Source organism: Cricetulus griseus, chromosome 4 (genome assembly GCF_003668045.3).
Source record: "Cricetulus griseus strain 17A/GY chromosome 4, alternate assembly CriGri-PICRH-1.0, whole genome shotgun sequence".
NCBI classification, from domain to species: domain Eukaryota; kingdom Metazoa; phylum Chordata; class Mammalia; order Rodentia; family Cricetidae; genus Cricetulus; species Cricetulus griseus.
This window is the reverse complement of record NC_048597.1, coordinates 217,489,548-217,511,286: the sequence shown is the minus strand read 5'-3', so window position 1 is coordinate 217,511,286 and position 21,739 is coordinate 217,489,548. Positions and strand designations below refer to the sequence as shown.

Sequence of the window (21,739 nt, the reverse complement as noted above, 5' to 3'; positions counted from 1 at the left end):
CTTTCTTCTTCATTCCTATAGCAAGTGGCTCATGCTTCTCAGAAGTCCTCAAACAATTCAGGACATATTTTACTGTCTACTTCTTTGTTTGTTTGGTTTTGGTTTTTTAGATGGGATTCCTCTGTTTAATATCCATGGCTGTCCTGGAACTTTGTAGACAAGGGTGGTCTTGAACTCATAAAAATCAGCTTGCCTCTGTGCACCACCATACCCAACCTTACCTACTTTTAGAACATGGCAATAACCGTACCTGACATCTGTTGAATGAATATATGAAATACCAACATGGACAAATCATAATGTATGTCCACTATTTGCAAAGCAGCAGGCAACATTAACCTGTATGTAAACTTATTCAAATGACCACCATTGCTCAACAGCTCAATAGATAAGATGATCTGTCTTCAGTGGATATGTCACAGGCTAAAATAACAAAGTGCCATTTACTGTTTATCTTCACAATTTAGTGAAATTCAGAAATTTATTCTTACCATATTTCTTCAATCTCCTAATGCTCTGTCAGGTAGAGAGTAAAAGAATGTGAAGGACCTCTTTAAGCGGGGTAACTCAGTGATGGAGTGATTGTGTAGCATATGTGTGGCTCAGGCTTCTAGCCTCAACAGGGCAAAGAAAGAAAAATACCAGTATCCTTTGAAAGGAGATATATAAATATGAAACTTTTAATTTGAACGTGAGGCTGCGTGTGAAATCCCCACCGCATGTTGACCCACAATGCAAGGTAACTGATAACCAACATTCAAAAACATATTTAGATGTTTTCTTTCAAACAAGGTAATAGCATTATCAGCCAAATGGGAATGTTTGAGGGTTAACTGAGAATCAAAGAGAGTTTACAACAGTGCTGGGCAAGGCAAATTTTAATAAATGGTAGCTATTTTTAGCTGTGTGACATAGAATCCCAGTAAATTCCACTATATGCTTTTAAAAAAAAAAAAAAAAAAAAAGCTAATCTGGGCAGAGTAGCACAAAAGCCACTAGTTTGGGGGGGCTAGAGGAAGGAAGGTATCAGGCTAAGGCTGCAAGGAGAGACTGTCAAGGAAACCAAATACCAGACGGTGAGAAGGCAAGTTGAAGGCAGCACAAGGAAAGGCACACCCCAAAGGGCATTCTTTTAAGAAAAGACTACAAAATGGATGTTTCTCTAGTTGTGAAATAGTAGCAACTCCTAAGATTACAAATGCTTTTTTTTTTTCTGCTGAGCATATTTTATTTATGTATAAGGGCTTTGAAACTGTTAGAATTCTGGGTTTATAAATTACTTCAAGTTTCACACCAAGACAATTTCCCACGATAAACTGACATTCCCAGCTGCTGGCAAACAGTTGACGAGCTCTAGCAAACTGAAGCAAAAGAAAGGAAGCCAGATTAAAACAGAGAACAGGCTTCAGTGTGGCAAGGAAGGGCCAATCTACAGGAGTCCCCAACTGTATTACTGACACCAACACATACCCGAATGTACTGTCACTCAGCTCTACTTAGTTTCCAGGGACACAGTTAAGAGAAGGATATAGTATAACCCCACATGAAACACCCTTCCTTCCAAAGCTTGTGCTTCCCTTTAACCACCACCCATGGGGGAGGGTCGGCGGCGGTGCCCTATGATTGGTTTTGACAAGTTGAGCTCAGGCTTCCTTGTGTACATCCATAAATCTTTCCTGCCTAGAGCAATATGCATCATATGTAAAGAAACCTTTTGCTAAAGTTTCCCCAAACTTGAAGGATGGAAAAATTGTAAAAAGAAAAAACAGAATGCTATAAGAAATTTATTTACTTTCCTCATTTCTAAAGAGGCTAAGGTTTATAAAAGGTAATTCATTCTAAATTTAAAATAAGTGGAAAAATCTACACTAAATACAAAGAAGAATACATGAGTAAATCAAACATAAACTTAGTATGAAAAAATACTAGACAGGGTCAAAGGCTTAGAATTTAATCCTAAACTAAACAAAACAAAATATATGCTGGGTGGGGTTAAACTGGCCTTTAATGACAGCAAACAAGGGAGGTAGTCAGATCTCTGTTAGTTCCAGGTCAGCCAAGGCTACACAGGAAGACCCAAAACAAGCAAAAATTCTGTAAGTTACTAATTGTCATCCATCTTCCTATTGGGAAGTACCCACAGAAACAGACATGCACAAGTCTTCTTTCTACAGATAACCAGATAGTTAATATTCACTCACCCACACATGGTGAGCTACAGTGTTTATATGGAGGTCAGGATAGCCTGCAGGAGTCAGTTCTCTCCTACCATGTAGGCTCTGAAAATCAAATTCAGGCCATCTATCTCAGCAGCAAGCACCTTTATCTACAGAGCCATCATACCACCCAGCACTATTATTTATTAAATGCCACTAATATCCATACTGACCAAAGATGGAAATTAATGTGTAATTCCACTAACAAGACAAATGGAGTCAAAACAGGTGAGGATCAACAATCCAGGATGAATGACTCAAAGTGAAGAGCAACGGTAAAATTTACTAAGGTCAAGTCTACTAGTCATGAATAAAAAAAAAAAAAAAAAATCAGAGCAGATAGGGCATGGTAGTATGTGCCTATAATCCCATCACTGAGCAGACAGAGGCCATCTGGTCAGAGAGAGTTTCAGGCCCCCCATTGTTAGAGTAGGAAGGGCCTTGGGCCCACAGATCACCAGAGGAACCAGGAATGTTAAGCACTCAGGACTGCCCTGCTCTTCCATCCAGAAAGCTGGTAATTGGAAGTTTATAATAGCCTGGTGATCTGCATTATCTGTTGGGTCAGGGGAACTCTCCCAACCAGGACCAGAGATGGCTAGTATAGTCAGGGACTCTTCTAAGCTTCTACAACCAGGACCAGAGATGGCCAATAGCCCAAATGACCCTACACTAGCTGTTTGACCATGACCAGGCCAGATCCTTCCTTAGGCCTTAAGATAATACAGGTAGCCTATTTCTAGAACCCATCTTCTTGGAAGAAATGGCATATACTTTGAATTGAGTTTCGATATAAATATGCTTCCTTTTGCACTGAGTATTGTAATATACAAGGAAACCTTTTCTCCAAATTGCACTGTGTCTAAATATGCTGGCAATAAACTGTTCTAAGTCAAACTGAACCAAGTTTGCATTCTCACCTCTTTCCAGTTTGTTTCCCTGCCTGACACCTACTGATACCCCACTCCCACCAATCCCAGGACTACTATAATAAGACCCTGCCTTAAAAATGAGTATGACTATATATGTATGCACTGAGCTGTAAAGCTCTTTTGAAAAGCTGACAAGTTTAAAAAGGTTTGTATGCGTGCCGCACGCCTTTGATCCCAGCACTTAGGAGGCAGAGGCAGGCAGATCTCTGTGAGTTTGAGACCAGCCTGGCCTACAAAGTGACTTCTATGACATCCAGGAGGGCTACACATACACAGAGAAATCCTGTCTCGGGAGAGAGGAAAAAAAAGAAAAAAAGTATCTATAGTTCTTAGAGGTAGCAACTGGTAGAATTTAGAGACACAGCAATAAATTTTGTTCAATACTCTATACTCCCATCAGCTATTCTGAAAAGTTGACTCCTAAGACACAACTGAGCCTGGGATGACCTGACAGGATCCAGAGAGTTCTGAAGGTTCTAACTAAGAAGAAAAGTGCTTTCTAGAATCCTCTGCAAGTACTGAACATTTCTTTGGAAATTTTGGCTAGTTTCTCTCAAAATTTACTTGATACCTTTTACCCCTGATGAAACTAAAAGAACTGCCAGGAAACCAAAACTAAAGAATGTGATAGAGCTCTGGAACACTTTCTACACACTATTCTATTTCATTTTCTACTTTGTTAATAGAGTAGCTAAGAGAAGAAAAACAAAAGCATAAAGATGAAAATAACATGTGCATCCTTTTTCACACCAAAAGTATTCCAACCCAGGTGCTCATGCATGTACAGCACAAGCTTTTCCCACAAGGACAAGTCCACACCGTGCACAACACAACTACATGATGAAGATTCTACAGAAGTCTAACTGGCTATGTAGCCTAGGCAACAGGTTTTTTGTTTTTGTTTTTGTTAGTAGCTGGATCATGCAAACTGGTTAAGAAAGCACTGTTTATTGGCTGCAAAAATCTTCAAAAGCAAAGAAATCTTTTTAAAAGTTAGGTTTAGGGAAGCCATGACTAAATGTGTACTGGGGTGGTGGGATGCAACACAAGGAAGCACCCATGATTAATCCCTAGATCTTAAAATAAAAAAATTCATCTTAATTTCACTCCAATTATGTATTAATGTCCCAAAAGGCAAAATTGGGAAGAATTTTACCAACATAGGTGAAGCTTATGAGCAGTTTGATAAATACAGGCTATGCCCACATAACTATTGACCAATAGTAGTAACCACAGCAAAACTAGTCAAAGCAGCCTCTCTCCTACCACTACTAGAACATGGAGTCTGTGCCTACTAACGCTAATCAGGGACTACTCATATAAAGGCATACCATTTTCATTTGAACTGAAAGCAATTTGGATATTTACTCCCACTAGCTTGAGCTATTTATATACTAAAAATTAAAGAACAATTTAAAAAAGCCAAGTTTCATATAATCATCCAAACAATATTTTCTCATGTATTTATGCCAAATAATTGATACTTTGCCTAAACTTTATACATAGGATGTACAATACTAAAAAAAAAGAGGATTGCAATGTTGTCCCCAACTTCGCTTAAAACTCAAGATTCAGTGCTTCATTAAAAAGGCATGCTGCATTAAATGCTGCATTAAAAAGGCATGCTCCTCAAGCTCAACACAGGGCATGCCTTGGCTGGCAAAAAATAAAATTAAAAAAAACCCAACATGTAAGTAACAGTTACAGGGTTTCATGCCAACAAACCAATGACCAACAAGGATGATTAGAGTCTAAATGGAACTAAGTCACAAGCTGTTTGCTCTTTTGATAATGACTCAAAAGCCAAAGCACACACATTAACCCATGGCAGGGTCATACCACTGGACTTGAGCAGCTTGGATTTCTCTCCTTCCTGGCTTGCAGTCTTTTGCAAAGGTGTAGTAAATCCTCGAGACTTGGTAGGTCTCATGTAGCCTTTCACTGGTTCCGTCACTCCTGCTCTATCTTCCTTCTTCCGTTCACTCAGCACCTTCAGTTCAGATATCCCCATCGTCTTCTGAGGAGCTTCAATCTCACTACTTTTCAACTGTGGGACTTGAGAATCCTTGTAAGCAGTCACCAGTAATTTACCTTCTCTCTCAATACTGCCACATGAGAAATCAGACTGTTCTGTTGTTAGCATGGTAGCACATTCCAGTTTTGTGACTTCACAAGACAGACTAGTTTCTTTTAACTTATCCTTTTCATTTTCTGGAGGCAAAAGAATAGTATCTACCTTCTCATCCAAGCTATCTGAGCCCTTGGAATCTCTCTCTCTCTCATTTTGATCCTCAGACAAACTGAATTTCTGTGCTTTACCTCTCAGAGTGTCAGAGTTTTGATTTGGAGCAGAGTCTTTCTCAGTTCTTTTCTCTTCATTCACTAGAGATACTGGCAAACCACCACTACCTGCACGTGTTTCTATGACTGTGACCTCTTCTGGCAGGTTCTGGCTTTTTGTGGGCAAACCAGCAAGGAAGTGTCCCTTAGCTGGCTCCGTAACATGCTGTGCAGAATGTGTAGAGGGCCCATCCTGCTCTAACTCAGATTCTTCCACCTCATGCCTTTCAGGGATGATCCCTACTTCATTCTTCCTGCAATCTGAAAGCTTACCTTTATTCTCAAGAGAATGATCTCCATGACTGTTAAACTTTCCTTGGGCTTCTGTAGAAGTCCTAAAAACTTCTGACCTAGTAGTGGGCACAGTAGCAGAGGGACCCTTGGACCTTTCTTGACCTGGGACTCCATCTTTACTGTAAGTATCTTGTACTAATAATCTGGAGTTTTGGTCTAGGAACCTCTCTTGCCCACTTTTTCTAGAGGTGTCAGGGAAGGAGTCATCTTCCTTTACTATTTGAGGAGTAGGGCAGGGCAGTGTTCCACAGCCTGCTGATCCAATGACCTCTGGGGGAGCTGACTTACTTATTGGGCCTGACAGTGCTCGCCCAGAGGTAAATGTAATATTTCTATTTTCATCCATATACCCCATTTCTTCAATTCTGAAGCCTCCTGTGGTTTCCAAGGGAATATGTATTTTTGTTGTATCTGTCCTAATCTCTAAAATGTGCTTCTCGGGAAAAATATTTTTAACTTTTTTACATTTCCCGTCATTGCTCCTTTTATTAGGTTTGACAGCCACTGCAGTGTGTCCCTTGGCTACCCATGTCTTGTTTTCCTCAGGTTCTAGTGAGGGAACAAATTCTGCCCCCCAGATTGGGTATTGGGAGCTCCCATCTGTCACCTTGGCAGCTGGCTCAGTAGTAACAGTAGAATCTTGGATTGAATTTGTTTTATTCCCCACAAGAGTCCCAAATTCAACTGAATTAGATTCAACATTCTTACTCTTTTTGTCTGCAACTTCCACTGTGGGTGTGTGTGATGTGTGTGAGAATAAAGGATCCTGTATTTTAGGGAAAGTCTGCCCTAATTCCCTGTTTTCATGGGCTATGTCACCGTTATCACTCTCCTTTTCTATAGAAGGCAGGCTGATGATTTCCTCCTTGCCCTCCATTCTGCTAGGCTGTACAGAGTAATTATTTTTAAACTTTTTGTTTCTGCCTTCATTGCCTCTCTTTTTAGTCTTTTCAGAAATCCAGGGAGTTGACTCATGATCTATCCAAGGACACTTCCCTTCCTTGCTCTGGTTACTGATGCCCATATTTTTAACCTCACCTCTTTTTTCTGTCCTAGCCTCCGAAGCCAGAGCCAAGCTTGACCCAGTTTCCAAAGGAATCAAGGGTGATGTGGTGCCTCCCACACCAGCATCAGCCATGTCTTTGGCCACCCTCACCACTGCCTCCGTGAGATCAGTAATAGCCTCTGGTTGCTTTGAAGAATCCAAGCCTAGCCCTCTTCTCGAAGCCTCAATATTCACTATTTCAAGTTCAGGGACTGGCTTCCTCGACACAGGAACAGCTCTCCCATCCTTCTCACTATTCAGAAGGAATGACACCTCAGATTTGGCTCCTGCCTTCCCAGAGCCTGTTCTGACTTTCCCAGGACCCCTTCCCTTTCTGTTTTTGCTGTCACCCATCATTCTCTTAAACGGCTCACGCTCTAGCCCAGGGTCCTGAATTAACTCTTGGTCTCTCAGCTCCTTAGAAACACACAGGCTGGTTCCTTCTCCTTGCTTGGGGGATGTCTCTGGTTTGAGTTCTTTAACATCCTTTACTCTGTCAGGAAACACCTGCAGCTTAGTCATTTTACTTTCACCATTTCCTTCCTTTAGACAGTCTTCGAATGGATTGTCTGCTGTTGAAGTGAGGGTCAAATTTGATAGTACTTTTTCTGTTGTGGGTTTTGAAATACTATTCATAATCTCTTGGCCCAATATGGGGGAACAACCCCCTAGGAGAGTTGTCACTTTGTGTGCAGCACTGCCTATCAGGGATCCTTCCAAATTGGATGAGCCCACTGTCCTGCTTGTATCCAGGTGTGGTGTAGCTGGGGATCTGAGTTCCTCTTGCTGCAGCAAGTTCTCATCTTGGTTCTTTGGTACTGAGCTGTTACCTCTGTGGTCTTCCTCTACTCTCAGCTTGAGCTGAGCATTTACCACAGTCTCTGGAGGTTGTTCTGTACATGAAGTAATGCTGTGACTCTCTGCACAATCACACTTCAAGATTTCCCTGGATACAAGTCCATATTGTGTGCCCACAGTAGTAGGATGACTGGGACCAACACCTGACTTCAGGGGCCCAGGTGCAACAGAATGATCTTTGGGCTCATCTGTATTGTCATTCCAAGGTCCCCCAGTCCGGGACTGAGGATATCTCTTTTGCTTTGGTTTCTTCTTCTTTTTCCTCATCATCACTGGCATACTTTCTATATCCCTGGCCTCCCTACTATCATCTCTTTGGGGTACTAGGAAATCAGCATGAGTACTCTTTTTTTGGTTCCCATGATCACCAGAGGAAGATGAACCAGAGACCAAACCCAACTCAGACAATGGATAGGGGCCCAGCATGGGATCAAAAGTCTTCCATGAAGGAGAACATTCCAGCAGCTCAGGAGGGACCCTGGCAGGCCTGGCCCGGGCTGACCTGCGATCACTGGGTCTGCAAACTTGTTTACCTTGTGAGGGAGGGGTACCTGCAATACATGAACTTGGCTAAATTCTAAACAACAAATTCCTTATAAACATCTTTAAAAAGAAAGTTTACTTAGTGATTCATTTAAGCAGCCTATTTTCACAGCATTCATTCTCAAAAGCTTTTTTCCATGACATTTTTCAACTCCTGCTAGGGTAATCAAAGATCATCACTTGAGGTCAAGAATTTTTTTCAGATATATTTATCAAATATTAGAACATTTAAAATTTTTACCTTATTAAAGAAGTTGGTTGAGTAAATTAAGACTGAAATAACAAGCTGAAGACCTGACAGAATAGTGAACAGCTCAACTGGATCAAAATTTAGTGTCCGCAACTGACAGAACAGTAAATATGTAAGATGGTCTCACCTTCTGCCTAAAGCAATAAATTGTATTGCTAATAATTATCACCACACAACACAGGTGCCATCATCATCTCACCACTCATAACTGCAATATATGAAGTGTTCCCAACTTACCTGAAGAAAGTTCAGAAGGCTGACTGCCAGATGTTTCCTTTTGCTCTAAGTTCTCTAGAGAACCTTCATCTATTGGCAAGTTAAACTGTTGGTCTGCAGCTTTGACTGGTTCTAAAGATAATAGTAAAATTCATGTAAGTTTCAGAGAAATAGTATTTCAACTATATTTTTCATCTGCCATAAACTGGCAGATGAGAATGTGGTTTTGCTTTGTTTGTTTGTTTTGTTTTGTTTTACGAGACAGGGTTTCTCTGTGTAGCTTTGGAGCCTATCCTGGCACTCGCTCTGAAGACCTGGGTGGCCTTGAACTCACAAAAATCCGCCTGCCTCTGCCTCTGCCTCCTGAGTACTGGGATTAGAGGCATGCGCCAACAACGCCTGGCTTTGAGAATGTTTTAGAGAATTCTCCTGCACTAAACAACAGAAAAACTAGAAGACTGGCGGGGCAGTTGGAAGGCAGGGTCAAGAGAGTTCCCTGGTTTTTTTCCTTCTTTAAAACCATTTTTTTAAAGATTTTATTTATTTATTATATATACAACATTCTGCTTCCGTGTATATCTGCATACCAGAAGAGAGCACCAGATCTCATAACGGATGGTTGTGAGACACCATGTGGTTGCTGGGAATTGAACTCAGGACCTCTGGAAGAGCAGTCAGTGCTCTTAACCTCTGAGCCATCTCTTCAGCCCTAAAACCAATGTTTAATTATCTTATGTGGACAAGGAGCATGCATGTCACAGCATATATTTGGAGTTCAGAGAACAGTTTGTCAGTTGGTACGCTCCATTCACCATGTAGGTCCCAGTAACTGAACTTAGGTTGTCAGGATTGATGTCTGGTGCCTTTACACAATGAGACATCTTACCAGCACTATTTTTTTTTTCCTCTGTAGATAAAACAAAATGAAAACTAAAAAACAAACACAGAAAAGAAAAACAAAAAAAGCTGGAGGGAATGATCCAATGGAATGGAGATTTAGTTAATGATTAACTGAAAAGAGAAGGATGGCTGGGAAACAGTGTACTTTTTGCCAAGTGAGGAGCAGTTGGTTTTACTTAAGACAGACTACCCATAAAACAGCAGAAAGGCAGAGGTAGTGCATAAATACAAGTCACTATGTAGATGAGGTAGTGGTGGTTTCTGGAGCTTGTTTTACTGCCTCATTTGTCTAGAAGAAAAGCAAGGATGAGCACAGAATGGGACTAACCATCAGAGGAAGGAGAGGGTGAGAACACTGATTGGGAGGAATGAGTGGACCTATAAAGCAACCAGGCCGTATTTTACCAGGCATGACACCTGTCCCTTACAGAGAATACTGAGAGAAAGCGGGAGCCCATACCTGGTAGAATCATGCAAGGAGGTATTGCTGACTGCCCCTTGTGCTGGACAGATTGTAACTGGGAGTCTTCGCCGAATTCTTCTTGAGCCTGTTCATTTTCTTTGTTTTCAATTTGTACTGCTGCTACTTCTAGTTCTGAGGGTAGTGTAATATCCTTGGCTGGAGTCACATTGTTGTCCAGGGTCAACTCTGTTTCCGAGGGCAGAACAGCATCCTTACCCAGGGGAGCCTCTGTTTCTGGGGGCAGAGATATATCCTTGACAGAGGCCACCTCTTTTTCTGAAAGTGGGGTAGAACTGTTGAACTCAGTCACCACCTGTTTTTCTAGAAGCGTAACCACTTCTTTGCCCAGAGACACTTCTGACTCTGGGAGTGAAGCCATATCTCTGACCATGTCAATTTTTGTTTCAATAGGTGGAGCAATTTCCTTAGCCAGGGTCATTTCAGTTTCCAGAGATGGAGTCATGCCCTTGACCAAAGATCCCTCTGTTTCTAAGGGCAATGTGGCATCCTTTGTCAAAACCATAGGGGTGTCTGAGGGCAGGGCCATCTCTTCAGCTGTAGAGGACTCAGCATCCTTTGCCAGGGACACTTCTATTTCTGACAGTGAAACCATGCCCTTGACTGGGGCTAGCTCTGTTTCTTTGACAAGTGCCATATCCTCAGGTGGTACCAAGTCCATTGCTATCGGGAGTGTCATCTCTGTTTCTTTGGGCAGTGTCACATCCTTGTCTGGGACCATTTCATCTTCTGTGGGAGGTGCCATACCCTCAGTCAAAGATACATCTGCTTCTGTCGGCAATATGATATCCTTCACAGGGGTTACCTCTGTTCCTACACATAGTTCCATGTCCTCAGCCAGGGATATATCTGATTCAATGGATGGCTGCAAGGCATCTGACAATATCACATCTGGTTTGGTAGCCTCTTCAGCATCTTTAGCCAATGCCACTTCTGTTTCTGTGCCTGGTGTCATGTCTGTGGACAGAGACACATCTGTTTCTCTACATGGTACCACATCAGTGGTCTTCTCTTCTGCCATCATTTCCAATTCTTTAGTTGGAAGTTGCTCTTTTACTGATTTCACTTCTATTTCCTTGGATAGCTCTATGGAAATTAAGTTTAAAAAATTTAGACCTAACAGGGTTAGAGAGATGGCTAAGAGGTTAAGAGCACTAGCTGTTCTGTCAGAGGACCTGGTTTCAATTCCCAGCACCTACAGGGCAGCTAATAACTATCTGCAAATTCAATTCCAGGAGATACACAACAACCTCACACACAAATACATGCAGACAAAATATCAAAGCACATAGAAATAAAAATAAGGAAAAAAATATTAAAAAAAAAATTAGGGCCTAGCACTAACTACTCATAACCCTGAATTTGAAAATTACTTCCAGGCTACACAGAGAAACCCTGTCTCAAAACAAAACAAAACAAAACGAAAATTACTTTCTGGGCTGGAGAGATGGCTCAGCAGTTAAGAGCAGTGACTGCTCTTCCTGAAGACTAGCATGGTGGCTCACAAGCATCTATAACTCCAGTTTCCAGAGACTTGATGCTTTTTTCTGGCCTCTGTGGGTACACTTACACAGACAGAACAGTCACACCCAGAAAATTTTAAGTTATGAAAAAAAAAAAAAAAAAAACTAAGCCGGGAGTTGGTGGCACAAGCCTTTAATCCCAGCACTTGGGAGGCAGAGGCAGGCGGATCTCTGTGGGTTCAAGGCCAGCCAGGTCTACAATGGCTACTTCCAAGACAGGCTCCAAAGCTACACAGAGAAACCCTGTCTTGAACAACCAAAAAAGTCATTATTTCTTGGCTTTTGACTATGATCAAGTATAGTAAGAATACAAGATGTGAAGCAGACATAGCCAAGAGAGAAAGTACATGTTTAAAAGAACAGTTACATAAATCAACCATAAACAATAAATCAATCACAATAAAAGTTTGAGGCCAGCCTGATCTACATAGTGACTTCCAACCCAGACAGGAAGGATTTTATAGTGAAACCCTGTCTCAAAAATAAAGAAAAAAAGACAAATTTGTTTATCTATATCTGCTATAAGCTACTGGGGAAAGTGAGGGCTCTGTGATTACTAGCGCCATAACCAATAACTGACAAAGTAGCTTTTAATGATTTACCTGCTGCCGGCTGCAGGGTTTCTATAACTACTTCTGGAGAAATGAAGGACTCTGGGTGTGGAGAGTTTGAGGCTTCCACAGACCACTCCGGAGATACAACAGCCATGGGACCAAGCGAGTCCCTGGGAAGCATACCTAATATTGAAACACAGTTTATATTGTGGTCATCAATGGACTGTGAAAGGTATTTGACAGCTTACATCAGTGATGTGTTGTCAAGAAGACACAAACCCAAGAACCAATAAAAGCAGAGGTTTTATAGGAAAGTCTGCTAGCACTTTTCAGCTTTGGATTAATTGCTGGTTTTTAAAGATTTACTTATTTTGGTGCTATAGTTATTAGCGTCTGCATGTGACTGTTGCATCAAACTCCTGATCCTTTGCAAAAACATCAAGTGCTCTTAATACCTGAGGCACCTCACTGCCCAGGTTTGAGATAAATTGTTACCAGGCAAGAGTAACACTATACCCTAGTAGCACCAGGGATGCCTGGAAACCCTGACTCAAAAAACCAACAGCCCTCTTAAAGAAAGCACAAAGACACCAACAAGACAAGAAGCTGCTGAACTGTGCTATCAATCTTATTCAAGTAGGTCTGGCATATCCTACAGGACAAACAGGACTGAAGAAATCATGGGGAAATGACCTGAAAAATCAAAGACATTTAAAATTGCATAAAGAATGTCTATAAAAACATAGATATTCAGGGATTCAGGATGAGCAATAGAAGTGGACTATTTAGACTGGGGCTAGAAAAACTGATTAGGAGACTAATGGGGTGATCTAGATGTGACGGGGTTTAAACTGGAAGAAAGCTAAGAGGATACAAAAGAATGTAAGGCATAGTCTACAAAAAGAGAGCATGACGGCACACAGCTGTAATGCTAGCTACCATCAAGGTTGCAGGATCATGAATGTGAGCCTACTCCAGACAACACAGTAAGACTTTGCCTAAAAATAAATGGATTATCATTGACTTCAAAGGAAAGGAACAGAAAAGAAAGTGCAACCAAAACAGACGAGATGCCAACAGACAAGATGCGGGTACGACTTACTGATAAATGTTTACAATGCACCCAACACCATGCTATATTTTTAACATAATTTTCTTTAGTCATCATCATATCTCTAAAGTAGGAACAACCACTGGCTCCACTGTATATATTTAAAAGATCAATGAGAAAGGCTGTGGTTCAGCTGGACTGCTAGCCCAGCAAGCATCAAGACCTAGCTGTGGTCTAGTGCTTCATAAAAAAGGTGCCGGTGATATCCATATATAATCTCAGTACTTGGTAAATGGAAGTAATAAGAGTAGAAAAGGTAATTCTTTGCTATATAACAAATTTGAGGCCAGTCCAGGACACATAAGGTCCTATTTTCAAATAATAATAATATTAAAAAACCAAAATTTTGTTAACAATTTCTTCTAGACCATGAGAAGCAAGATATGGACAAAGAATCTGACCATACTTCATAGGACTCAAGGTTTTATGAACAGCCCAAATGTGAATTCTCTAATTTGCCACTAGAGATCCTAGAAATCTTTACCCTTTCTGTTTTTCAGTTCAAGGTGCTATGGAATATGGTGTTTTAATGGTATCTCTTCCTTAGTTCCATGAATACTCTGTGTGTGTGTGTGTGTGTGTGTGTTAATGGGACCAGTAATACCACACAAACATACACACAAATTCATTTTTCATAATTTCCCATTAGTCCAGGTGGGATGGCCCAATAACTAGGAGGTGGAGATTAGAGAAATCAGGAATTCAAGACTTTCCTTGGTTACATAGCCAAACGTTGCCTAAGCTGATTTCCTTTTTTTTCTTTTTCTTTCTTTCTTTTTTTTTTTTTTTAAAGATTTTTATTTATTTATTATGTATACAGTCTTCTGCCTGCATGCCAGCAGATGGCATCAGACCTCATTCAAGGTGGTTGTGAGCCACTATGTGGTTGCAGGGAATTGAACTCAGGACCTCTGGAAGAGCAGTTAGTGCTCTTAACTGCTGAGCCATCTCTCCAGCCCCTGATTTATTCTTTCTTTCTTTCTTTCTTTTTTTTTTTTTTTTTCCCCGAGACAGGGTTTCTCTTGTGGCTTTGGAGGCTGTCCTGGAACTAGCTCTTGTAGACCAGGCTGGTCTCGAACTCACAGAGATCCACCTGCCTCTGCCTCCTGAGTACTGGGATTAAAGGCATGCGCCACCAACGCCCAGCCCCTGATTTCTTATATAGAACTTTCCTCAAAATTTTTATTGTATTTTTCTCTTAATCAATTGTCATTTATTGTATGCATCTCTGTACAATGACATAATGATCCTAGTTGAAGCCATACCGTAATTGTCACCCAGAGGATCACTTTGCCCTATAAATGCTGAAGCATTTGGGGGTCCACTAGAGGCAAAGAGCAGATCTGCCAGGCCATCATCATGGTGGACCTTTAGAGGATCTAGAATGAAAATAGAATCAAAGACACACACACACACAGTGATTGCAATTAGAAAAGATTATTATTTCTTATTTCCTATAAATGTTGATTTGTTACATTTGTACTGCCAATAGTAAATCAAATAACTACACAACAAAGAAACATTCATTAACTCATTTGTTAATTGAAAATTATAATCCATTGTTTTCTTAAATGTGATTATCTAGGAGAGCCATCAAACATAAAGCCTCATGAATGAACTCTTAATACTCTACCTTAGGACTAAAGAAGTATAGAGGAAACTAAAATTTCAATATGCTAATAGACATACTTTTAAGGTATTAAAAAATAGGAGCTATGGAAATAGCTTTGTTTGTAAGTGCTGGCCATAAAACCATGAACACCTGAGTTTGATCCTCAGCACCCACAAAAACCAAACCAAACCAAAACAAAATAAAGCCAAACAAACAAAACAAAAAAACATGCTTATTATTTCAGTATGGAAGATGCAAACACACAAAAATTAAAAGCCAAATAACAAAATGTATGTTGGAGGCCAGGCCAGGCCAGCCAGGGCCACATAGTAAGAAGTTATCTACCCTTAAAAGTAAAATCTTGGGACTAGAAGACAACTTAAAGTCAGGCCTGCTATTACTGCAGTAATTCTTATGGAAAAAGTTAGGGCTCGAAGGGATTCCTGAACCTTTAACATACATGAATGTGAGACAATATTAGTAATTGGTTTTGAAAAGATTTAAAACAAAACAAAACTACAAGGGCCTGGAGAGATAGCTCAGAGGTTAAGAGCACTGGCTGCTCTTCCAGAAGTCCTGAGTTCAATTCCCAGCAACCACATGGTGGCTCACAACCATCTGTAATGAGTTCTGGTTCCCTCTTCTGGCCTACAGGCATACACACGGGCAGGCAAAACAGTGTACACATAATAAATAAATCTTAAAAAAAAAAAAAACTACATGGAATTAAGGGCTTTTGATGAAAGGTTAAATAAAGCAGGGCATGCCTGACCCACCCCTGTAACCCTGGCATTTTGAAAGGCTGAGGTAGGAGAATTGCTGCTGTAGACTACAGTGTGAGACACTATTTCAAACACAGAAAGGATAAATAAAGATAAAGGTCCAAGTGAATGTTTATGGAAAATGCCTTACTGAGGTATTTTGAAGCCAAAATGCTTTAACTTGTCACCTACTTACAACCTCACAGCTACACTCAGCAGTCACACATAGCCTGCACTTACCAGCCTGGTTAGTACCTAACACTTGTTGAGGCTGGAAACAAAAGCTTGCATCTTCTGGCCAGTTCTGGCTGTTCTGATATTCCTGGTAGGCCATTTTCTCTTCAAGGAAGTCAGTAGGAGACCCTTAAGATACAAACAAAAAAAAATTACAAGATACCACTGTTTCCAGTCTTCTAGAATTTACACGTTACAAATAGTCCAATATAACACATTCACATCTAATAAACACCTTTCAGGGGAAATTTTTTTTCTATGTTTTTGAGACAGGTTTCTCACTCTATAGCACTAGCTGGCCTGAAACTATCTGCCTATGTCTGTTTCTTGGACTACTGAGATTAGAGGTGTGGGCTACCAAGCCCAGAAAGGAGGGGAAAAAAATGTTTCTTAAAGCTAGAAAGCTATGGAAAGGTACTCGGTTGTCAAAAATTAAAGATTCAGTATTAAGGTAATTATTGGACAAGCAAGACAGCTGAGCGGTAGAGATACCAGATAGCAAGCCTGATGATCTACGTTCAGTTCTTAGGACCCACACGACAGGAGGAGGAACCAACTCTGCAGGCTGCTGACTACCTCCCACATGTGCAACATACACACATGAAAATTTAAAGAAACAAAGGCAGTTCTCAAACCAACCAATAGTTTCGAGGTATTTCTTGAATTGTGGCTTTCTGGCTAAAATAAGTTTAGATTTGGGGCTGGAGAGATGGTTCAGAGGTTAAGAACACTAACTGGTCTTCCAGAGGTCCTGAGTTCAATTCCCAGCAACCACATGGTGGCTCACAACCATCTGTAATGAGATCTGGTGAACTATAGGCAGAACACCATATATAATACATAAATCTTTTTAAGAAAAGCTTATATTCAAAGCAAATAAAATTTAAAAACACAGAAGTTTTAAAAGCTGTCTATTGTATACTCTATACAGAAGCTAATAATTAAACACTCAAGTACTGTTACACAGATAAGAGCTCAAAAGCAAAAACTCCTGTTAAGAGTCAATTGACACCAGGTGGTTGTGGCACACATTTTAAATGTCAACACTCTTGGAGGCAGTGGCAAGTGGATCTCTGTGAGTTCAAGGCCAACCTGGTCTTCAAGATGTACCAGGAGAGCCAGAGCTATTAAACAGAGAAACCCTGTCTTGAAAAACAAGATTGCAATTGGCTAATCCCAACACTTGGGAGGCAGAGGCAGGTGGATTCTGTTGAGTTAAGAACAGCCTGATAAACACAGCAAGTTTCAGTAGAGTCAGAACTAGATAGTGAGACCCTATCTCCAATTTAATTAAAAAAAAAAAAAAGAAGAAGAAGAAAAAGAAAAGGTGTGTGTGTGGGGGGGGTAGGACCCATTGGGTTTCACAAAAGATGCCAACATAAACAGTTTAAGAAGGGGACTGAGACAGTTTCACTATGTAGCCTAGCTGGGTGGATCACACTTCCAGGATGTAGACCACCTTGATCTTGGACTTATTTCCTGAATACTGTAGTCCCAAGTGTAGCCACCATTCCCAAGTGGCTACAATCACAAGTGTGGCCCACCATTCCCATATGGCTGTTTTTTGTTTTGTTAATTTTCTTAATGTGTATGAGTGTTTTGCCTGTGAGTATTCATATGCCTGGTCAAAAGAGGGCATCAGATATCTGGAACTTCAGTTATGAGACAACATACGGATACTGGGAACCAAACCCAGGACTTGCCTCCTGAGTGCTGGGATTAAAGGTGTGTGCCACCAACGCCCAGCTCAAACTCACAACTTCTATAAGAACAACCTTTACTCTAACTACTGAGCCATTCATCTCTCCAGCCCCTGATAGTTTTTCATCAAGGAACACAGAAGCAACTGGATACTTTATTACACTGTCTACAAAAGTTGATGCCAGATACAAAGATCTAAAAACAAGAGTTATAGTCTTAAAAACTTGTAAAATGCTAGGAGAAATCTCAATGGTCTTCAGATTATGTAAAGATATGTTGGTACATTAACAAAACAGCACTATCCACAGTGAAAAGACAATTCAAATTAGACATCAAAATTTCAATTGATGAACAAGGCAGAACAGCACACAACTGTAATTCCAGTACATGAGAGGATCATAAAGGCAGGAGGATCAGGAAGACCAGATTTCACTTGGTGAGACTGCCACAACACACACACAATTTAGAAGACCATGAACCTTTATTAAAGGACTTACATTCAGAAATGGTTAAAATAAATTGTAATTCAATTATAGATCAATTTAATAAGTCATTTCAATAAAACATATACAATGGACACTACACATAGAAAAGCAGCTCATTATTATTAGCACTTAGGGAAATACAAATTAAAATGCTAATGGGGAGCCAGAATATTAAATATTAAAAAGCCTATAACCAGATAGGGTATACTGAATGGTAAAGTGCTTGTCTAGCAGGCACAAGGCCCTGAATTTAATCCCAGGCACTGAGAGGGAGAGGGAGAGGGAGATTGAAGACTGAAGACTGAAGAGATGACTCAGTGGTTAAGAGAAATTGCTGTTCTTGTAGAGGATACAAATTTGGTTCCTAGCACCCATAATGAGTGGCTTGCATCTGATACCTCCTCGGGCCTCTGTGGGTATCTGCACTCAAACAAACACTCACATTTAAGCTCAGTATTCAGGAGGCAGAAGCAGGCAGATCTGTGTGAGTTCAAGGACACCCTGATCCAAACGTCAAATTCCAGGCTAATGACACCTTGTATCAATCAATAAATAAAAATTAAAATATGATCACTAAGACTGACAATACCAGAAGATTTTAATGGTTTAGAAAACCTGGAAACTTTCTGTTAAGAATGTAAAACAGACCAGGTGATGGTGGGGCACAACTTTAATCCTAGCACTTGGGAGGCAAAGGCAGGTAGATCTCCGAATTCTAGGACAGCCTGGTCTACAGAGTTCTAGGACAGGCAAGGGTGCAAAGAAAACTCCTGTTTAGAAAAGGAAAAAGGAAAAAAGAATGTAAAATGGCACAGGCAATTTGGAAACGCTTGATGGTTTCCTTTGTTTATTTAAATATTTGTGAGAGAATGTGAGTTTATATGTGGAGGTTAGATGAAAACTTCCAAGAGTCTATTCTCGTTGTCTCCTTGTACCACATGGGTCCTGGGTTATTAAACTTAAATTACCAAGCTTGGCAGCCAGTGCCTTTACCTGCTGAGCCAATTTTCCTTTCATTGTTTAAATACTATCTTTATTGAGGTGTAATTCACATCAATGAAACTCATCCTTTTTAAATGCAGGATTCAGGGGGTGGTATAGTGACAGATTATGTGCTGGCTCTAACTTTGGAACAGTTTCTTCATTGTCAAAGAGAAATTCTGTAACCTTCCATTGCTCAAGTCTACATTATACCCTGACATCTATGGACTTACTTGTATCAGATATTTCATATAAATACAATCCTTATATATGTAGCCTTTGTAACTGGCCTCTTTCATTTACAGTAATGATTTCAAAGTTCTATCGCACTGTATTGTAACTCAGCATTTCCTTCTTTCCAAATAATATAGCCAAATGATACTCACACTGTTATCCATTCCTTGGCTGAGGGTTGGTTGGCCCTACTTTTTTTGGCTATTGTATAGCCTATAAACACATAAAATCTATATTCTTAAATGTATGCCTGTAAGTAGAATTGTAAGGTCACACAACAATTTCATGTGGAATATTTTTAGGAGCTGTGAAACCTTTTGAAAATGGCCAAACATTACTGTGTAATTCCAACAACAATACATAATTGGCCTTATTTTTTTCCATGTCTCCATCAGTGCCCATCTTATTTTAGGTCCATACTACATCTGACTGTGATACAAAGTATTATATTATTCTGCTGAGGTTTTTTTCTTTTTCTTTTTTCAGTTTTTCAAGACAGGGCTTCTCTGTATTGCTTTGGAGGTTTTTCTGGAACTAGCTCTTGTAGACCAGGTTGGCTTCAAACTCACAGAAAACCTCCTGTCTCTGCCTCCCGAGTGCTGGGATTAAAGGCATGAGCCACCAAGACATCTTTTCTTTTTCTTTTTGTTTTTCAGGGCAGGGTTTCTCTGTGTAGCTTTGTAGACCAGGCTGGTTGAGTATTTTTTCTTTAAAAATGTATTTTTCAGTGGTTAAGGGCTGGAGAGATGGCTCAGAGGTTAAGAGCACCGACTGCTCTTCCAAAGGTCCCGAGTTCAATTCCCAGCAACCACATGGTGGCTCACAACCATCCATTATGAGAACTGGTGCCCTCTTCTTATGTACAGATATACATGAAAGCAGAATGTTATATGCATAATAAATAAATAAATAAATAAATAAATAAATAAATAAATAAATAAAATCTTTAAAAAGAAAAAAGAGTGCATACTGCTCTTGGAGCAGACTTGGTATCAGTTCCCAGCAAACCACATGGGGTGGTTCCAACCACCTGTAACTTCAGTTCCAGGGGAATCAAAAACCTCTGAACTCCTGTGAGACAAATGAACTCACGTACATACTAACACACACTCTCTCTGATCTGCATCTCCCTGTGAACAAATCATGTTGAGTATCTTTGGCACAAGAACAATGGGTTTCACTGTGACATTATTTTCTACATTCACAACATACATCCATCCTATCACCTCTTGAACCTTTCTCTTCTCAGATACCCCCTATATTACTTTCATGTTTATGTATCTTCCCTAGAGTCTGAAATCACTAGAGAAAGCATGTAATGATTTGTGGAGCCTGGTTTATTTACTTAATAATTTACATGATGATTTTGTGTGTGTGTGTGGGTGTGTGTGTGTGTGTGTGTGTGTGTGTGTGTGTGTGTGTGTGTGTGTTGTGTGTGTGTATGTGTGTGTGTGTGTAACTTTATTCAGTTGTCAGTGGTCACCTAGGATGATTAAATACCTTGGGTATTATGAATCAAAATGTCACAAACACAGGTATCCATGTGTCTCTACTGTGTGCAGATGAGCTGTAAATGGGAAAAGTGGTATGTTTTCCTCACACATTCTGGAGAAGACACATTCAAGTGTGGTTACTAGACTGCTTCTTTCTTTCCAGAAGGGAACAGCAGCACAGCTGGAAGCAGCTCTAAGGAGCCTCTTTCAGAACAGGCAGTCTCTAGCTATCAGTATTATTAATGAGAGCTTTAGCAGAAACTCACTCCAACATCTTCAACAGACACTGCTGACCCACATTCCCTGCTTAAAAACTCCTTAGCTAAGCAGGCAAACTCCACTGCAGGAACAATGGCATTTGGACTAAATTTAACTTTCCCTTTTCTTTTTTTTAAAAAAGACAGCATCTCACTCTACAGTCCAAGCTGGTCTCAAACCCTTACAGATACCCTGCCTCAAGACCACTGAATATTGGCTGAGATTATACATGTGAGCCATTTATGTCTAGCTTTTGGGCTTTTTGGTTCTTTTTTTTTAATATAATTGTAATTTACTCAGAGCCAATTTTAGTAAGTAAAAATAAAAAAAACTGTAAACAGTAATTCAATTTACATAAGGAACTAGAAATGATCTTATCCCCATTAGTTGCCTTGGTTTTTTGCTGGGTGGTGCTGGTGCACACCTTTAATGCCAGCACTCAAGACACAAAGGTAGGCAATCTCTTAGTTCAAGACCAGCCTTGTCTACAGAGGGAGTTCCAGGACAACCAGAGGTATACAGAGAAAACCTGTCTCAAAAACAAACCTTAGTTTTCTATTCAAGTAGATTGGTTGGGGCAGTAAGATGGCTTTGTAGGTAAAGGCATGTGGAACACAACCCTGGTGACCTAATTGTGTAAAGCTCCAGAAGCTCTTATAAAAGAGATAAAGCTGTTCTCTGACATCCACACGTGTGCTGTGACACTTGTATCCCACC

At 40.3% G+C, this 21,739-nt stretch overlaps 1 protein-coding gene across 7 annotated transcripts in view; it reads right to left on the bottom strand.

Annotated features, from left to right (window-relative positions):
* Map4 (microtubule associated protein 4) overlaps positions 1-21,739 on the bottom strand; it is a 137,951-nt gene that overhangs the window by 34,822 nt on the left and 81,390 nt on the right. For 3 of the 7 annotated variants that reach the window (XM_027414645.2, XM_035443995.1, XM_027414648.2), the window contains exons 4-8: positions 15,877-15,999; positions 14,529-14,642; positions 12,201-12,335; positions 10,055-11,161; positions 8,716-8,826 (exon numbers count right to left, since the gene is read on the bottom strand). In XM_027414645.2, the coding sequence (XP_027270446.1) occupies positions 8,716-8,826; positions 10,055-11,161; positions 12,201-12,335; positions 14,529-14,642; positions 15,877-15,999 (1,590 nt within the window). The remainder of the gene's footprint in view (positions 1-8,715; positions 8,827-10,054; positions 11,162-12,200; positions 12,336-14,528; positions 14,643-15,876; positions 16,000-21,739) is intronic. The other 4 variants (XM_027414649.2, XM_027414650.2, XM_027414651.2 and 1 more) reach the window with 4 other exon arrangements.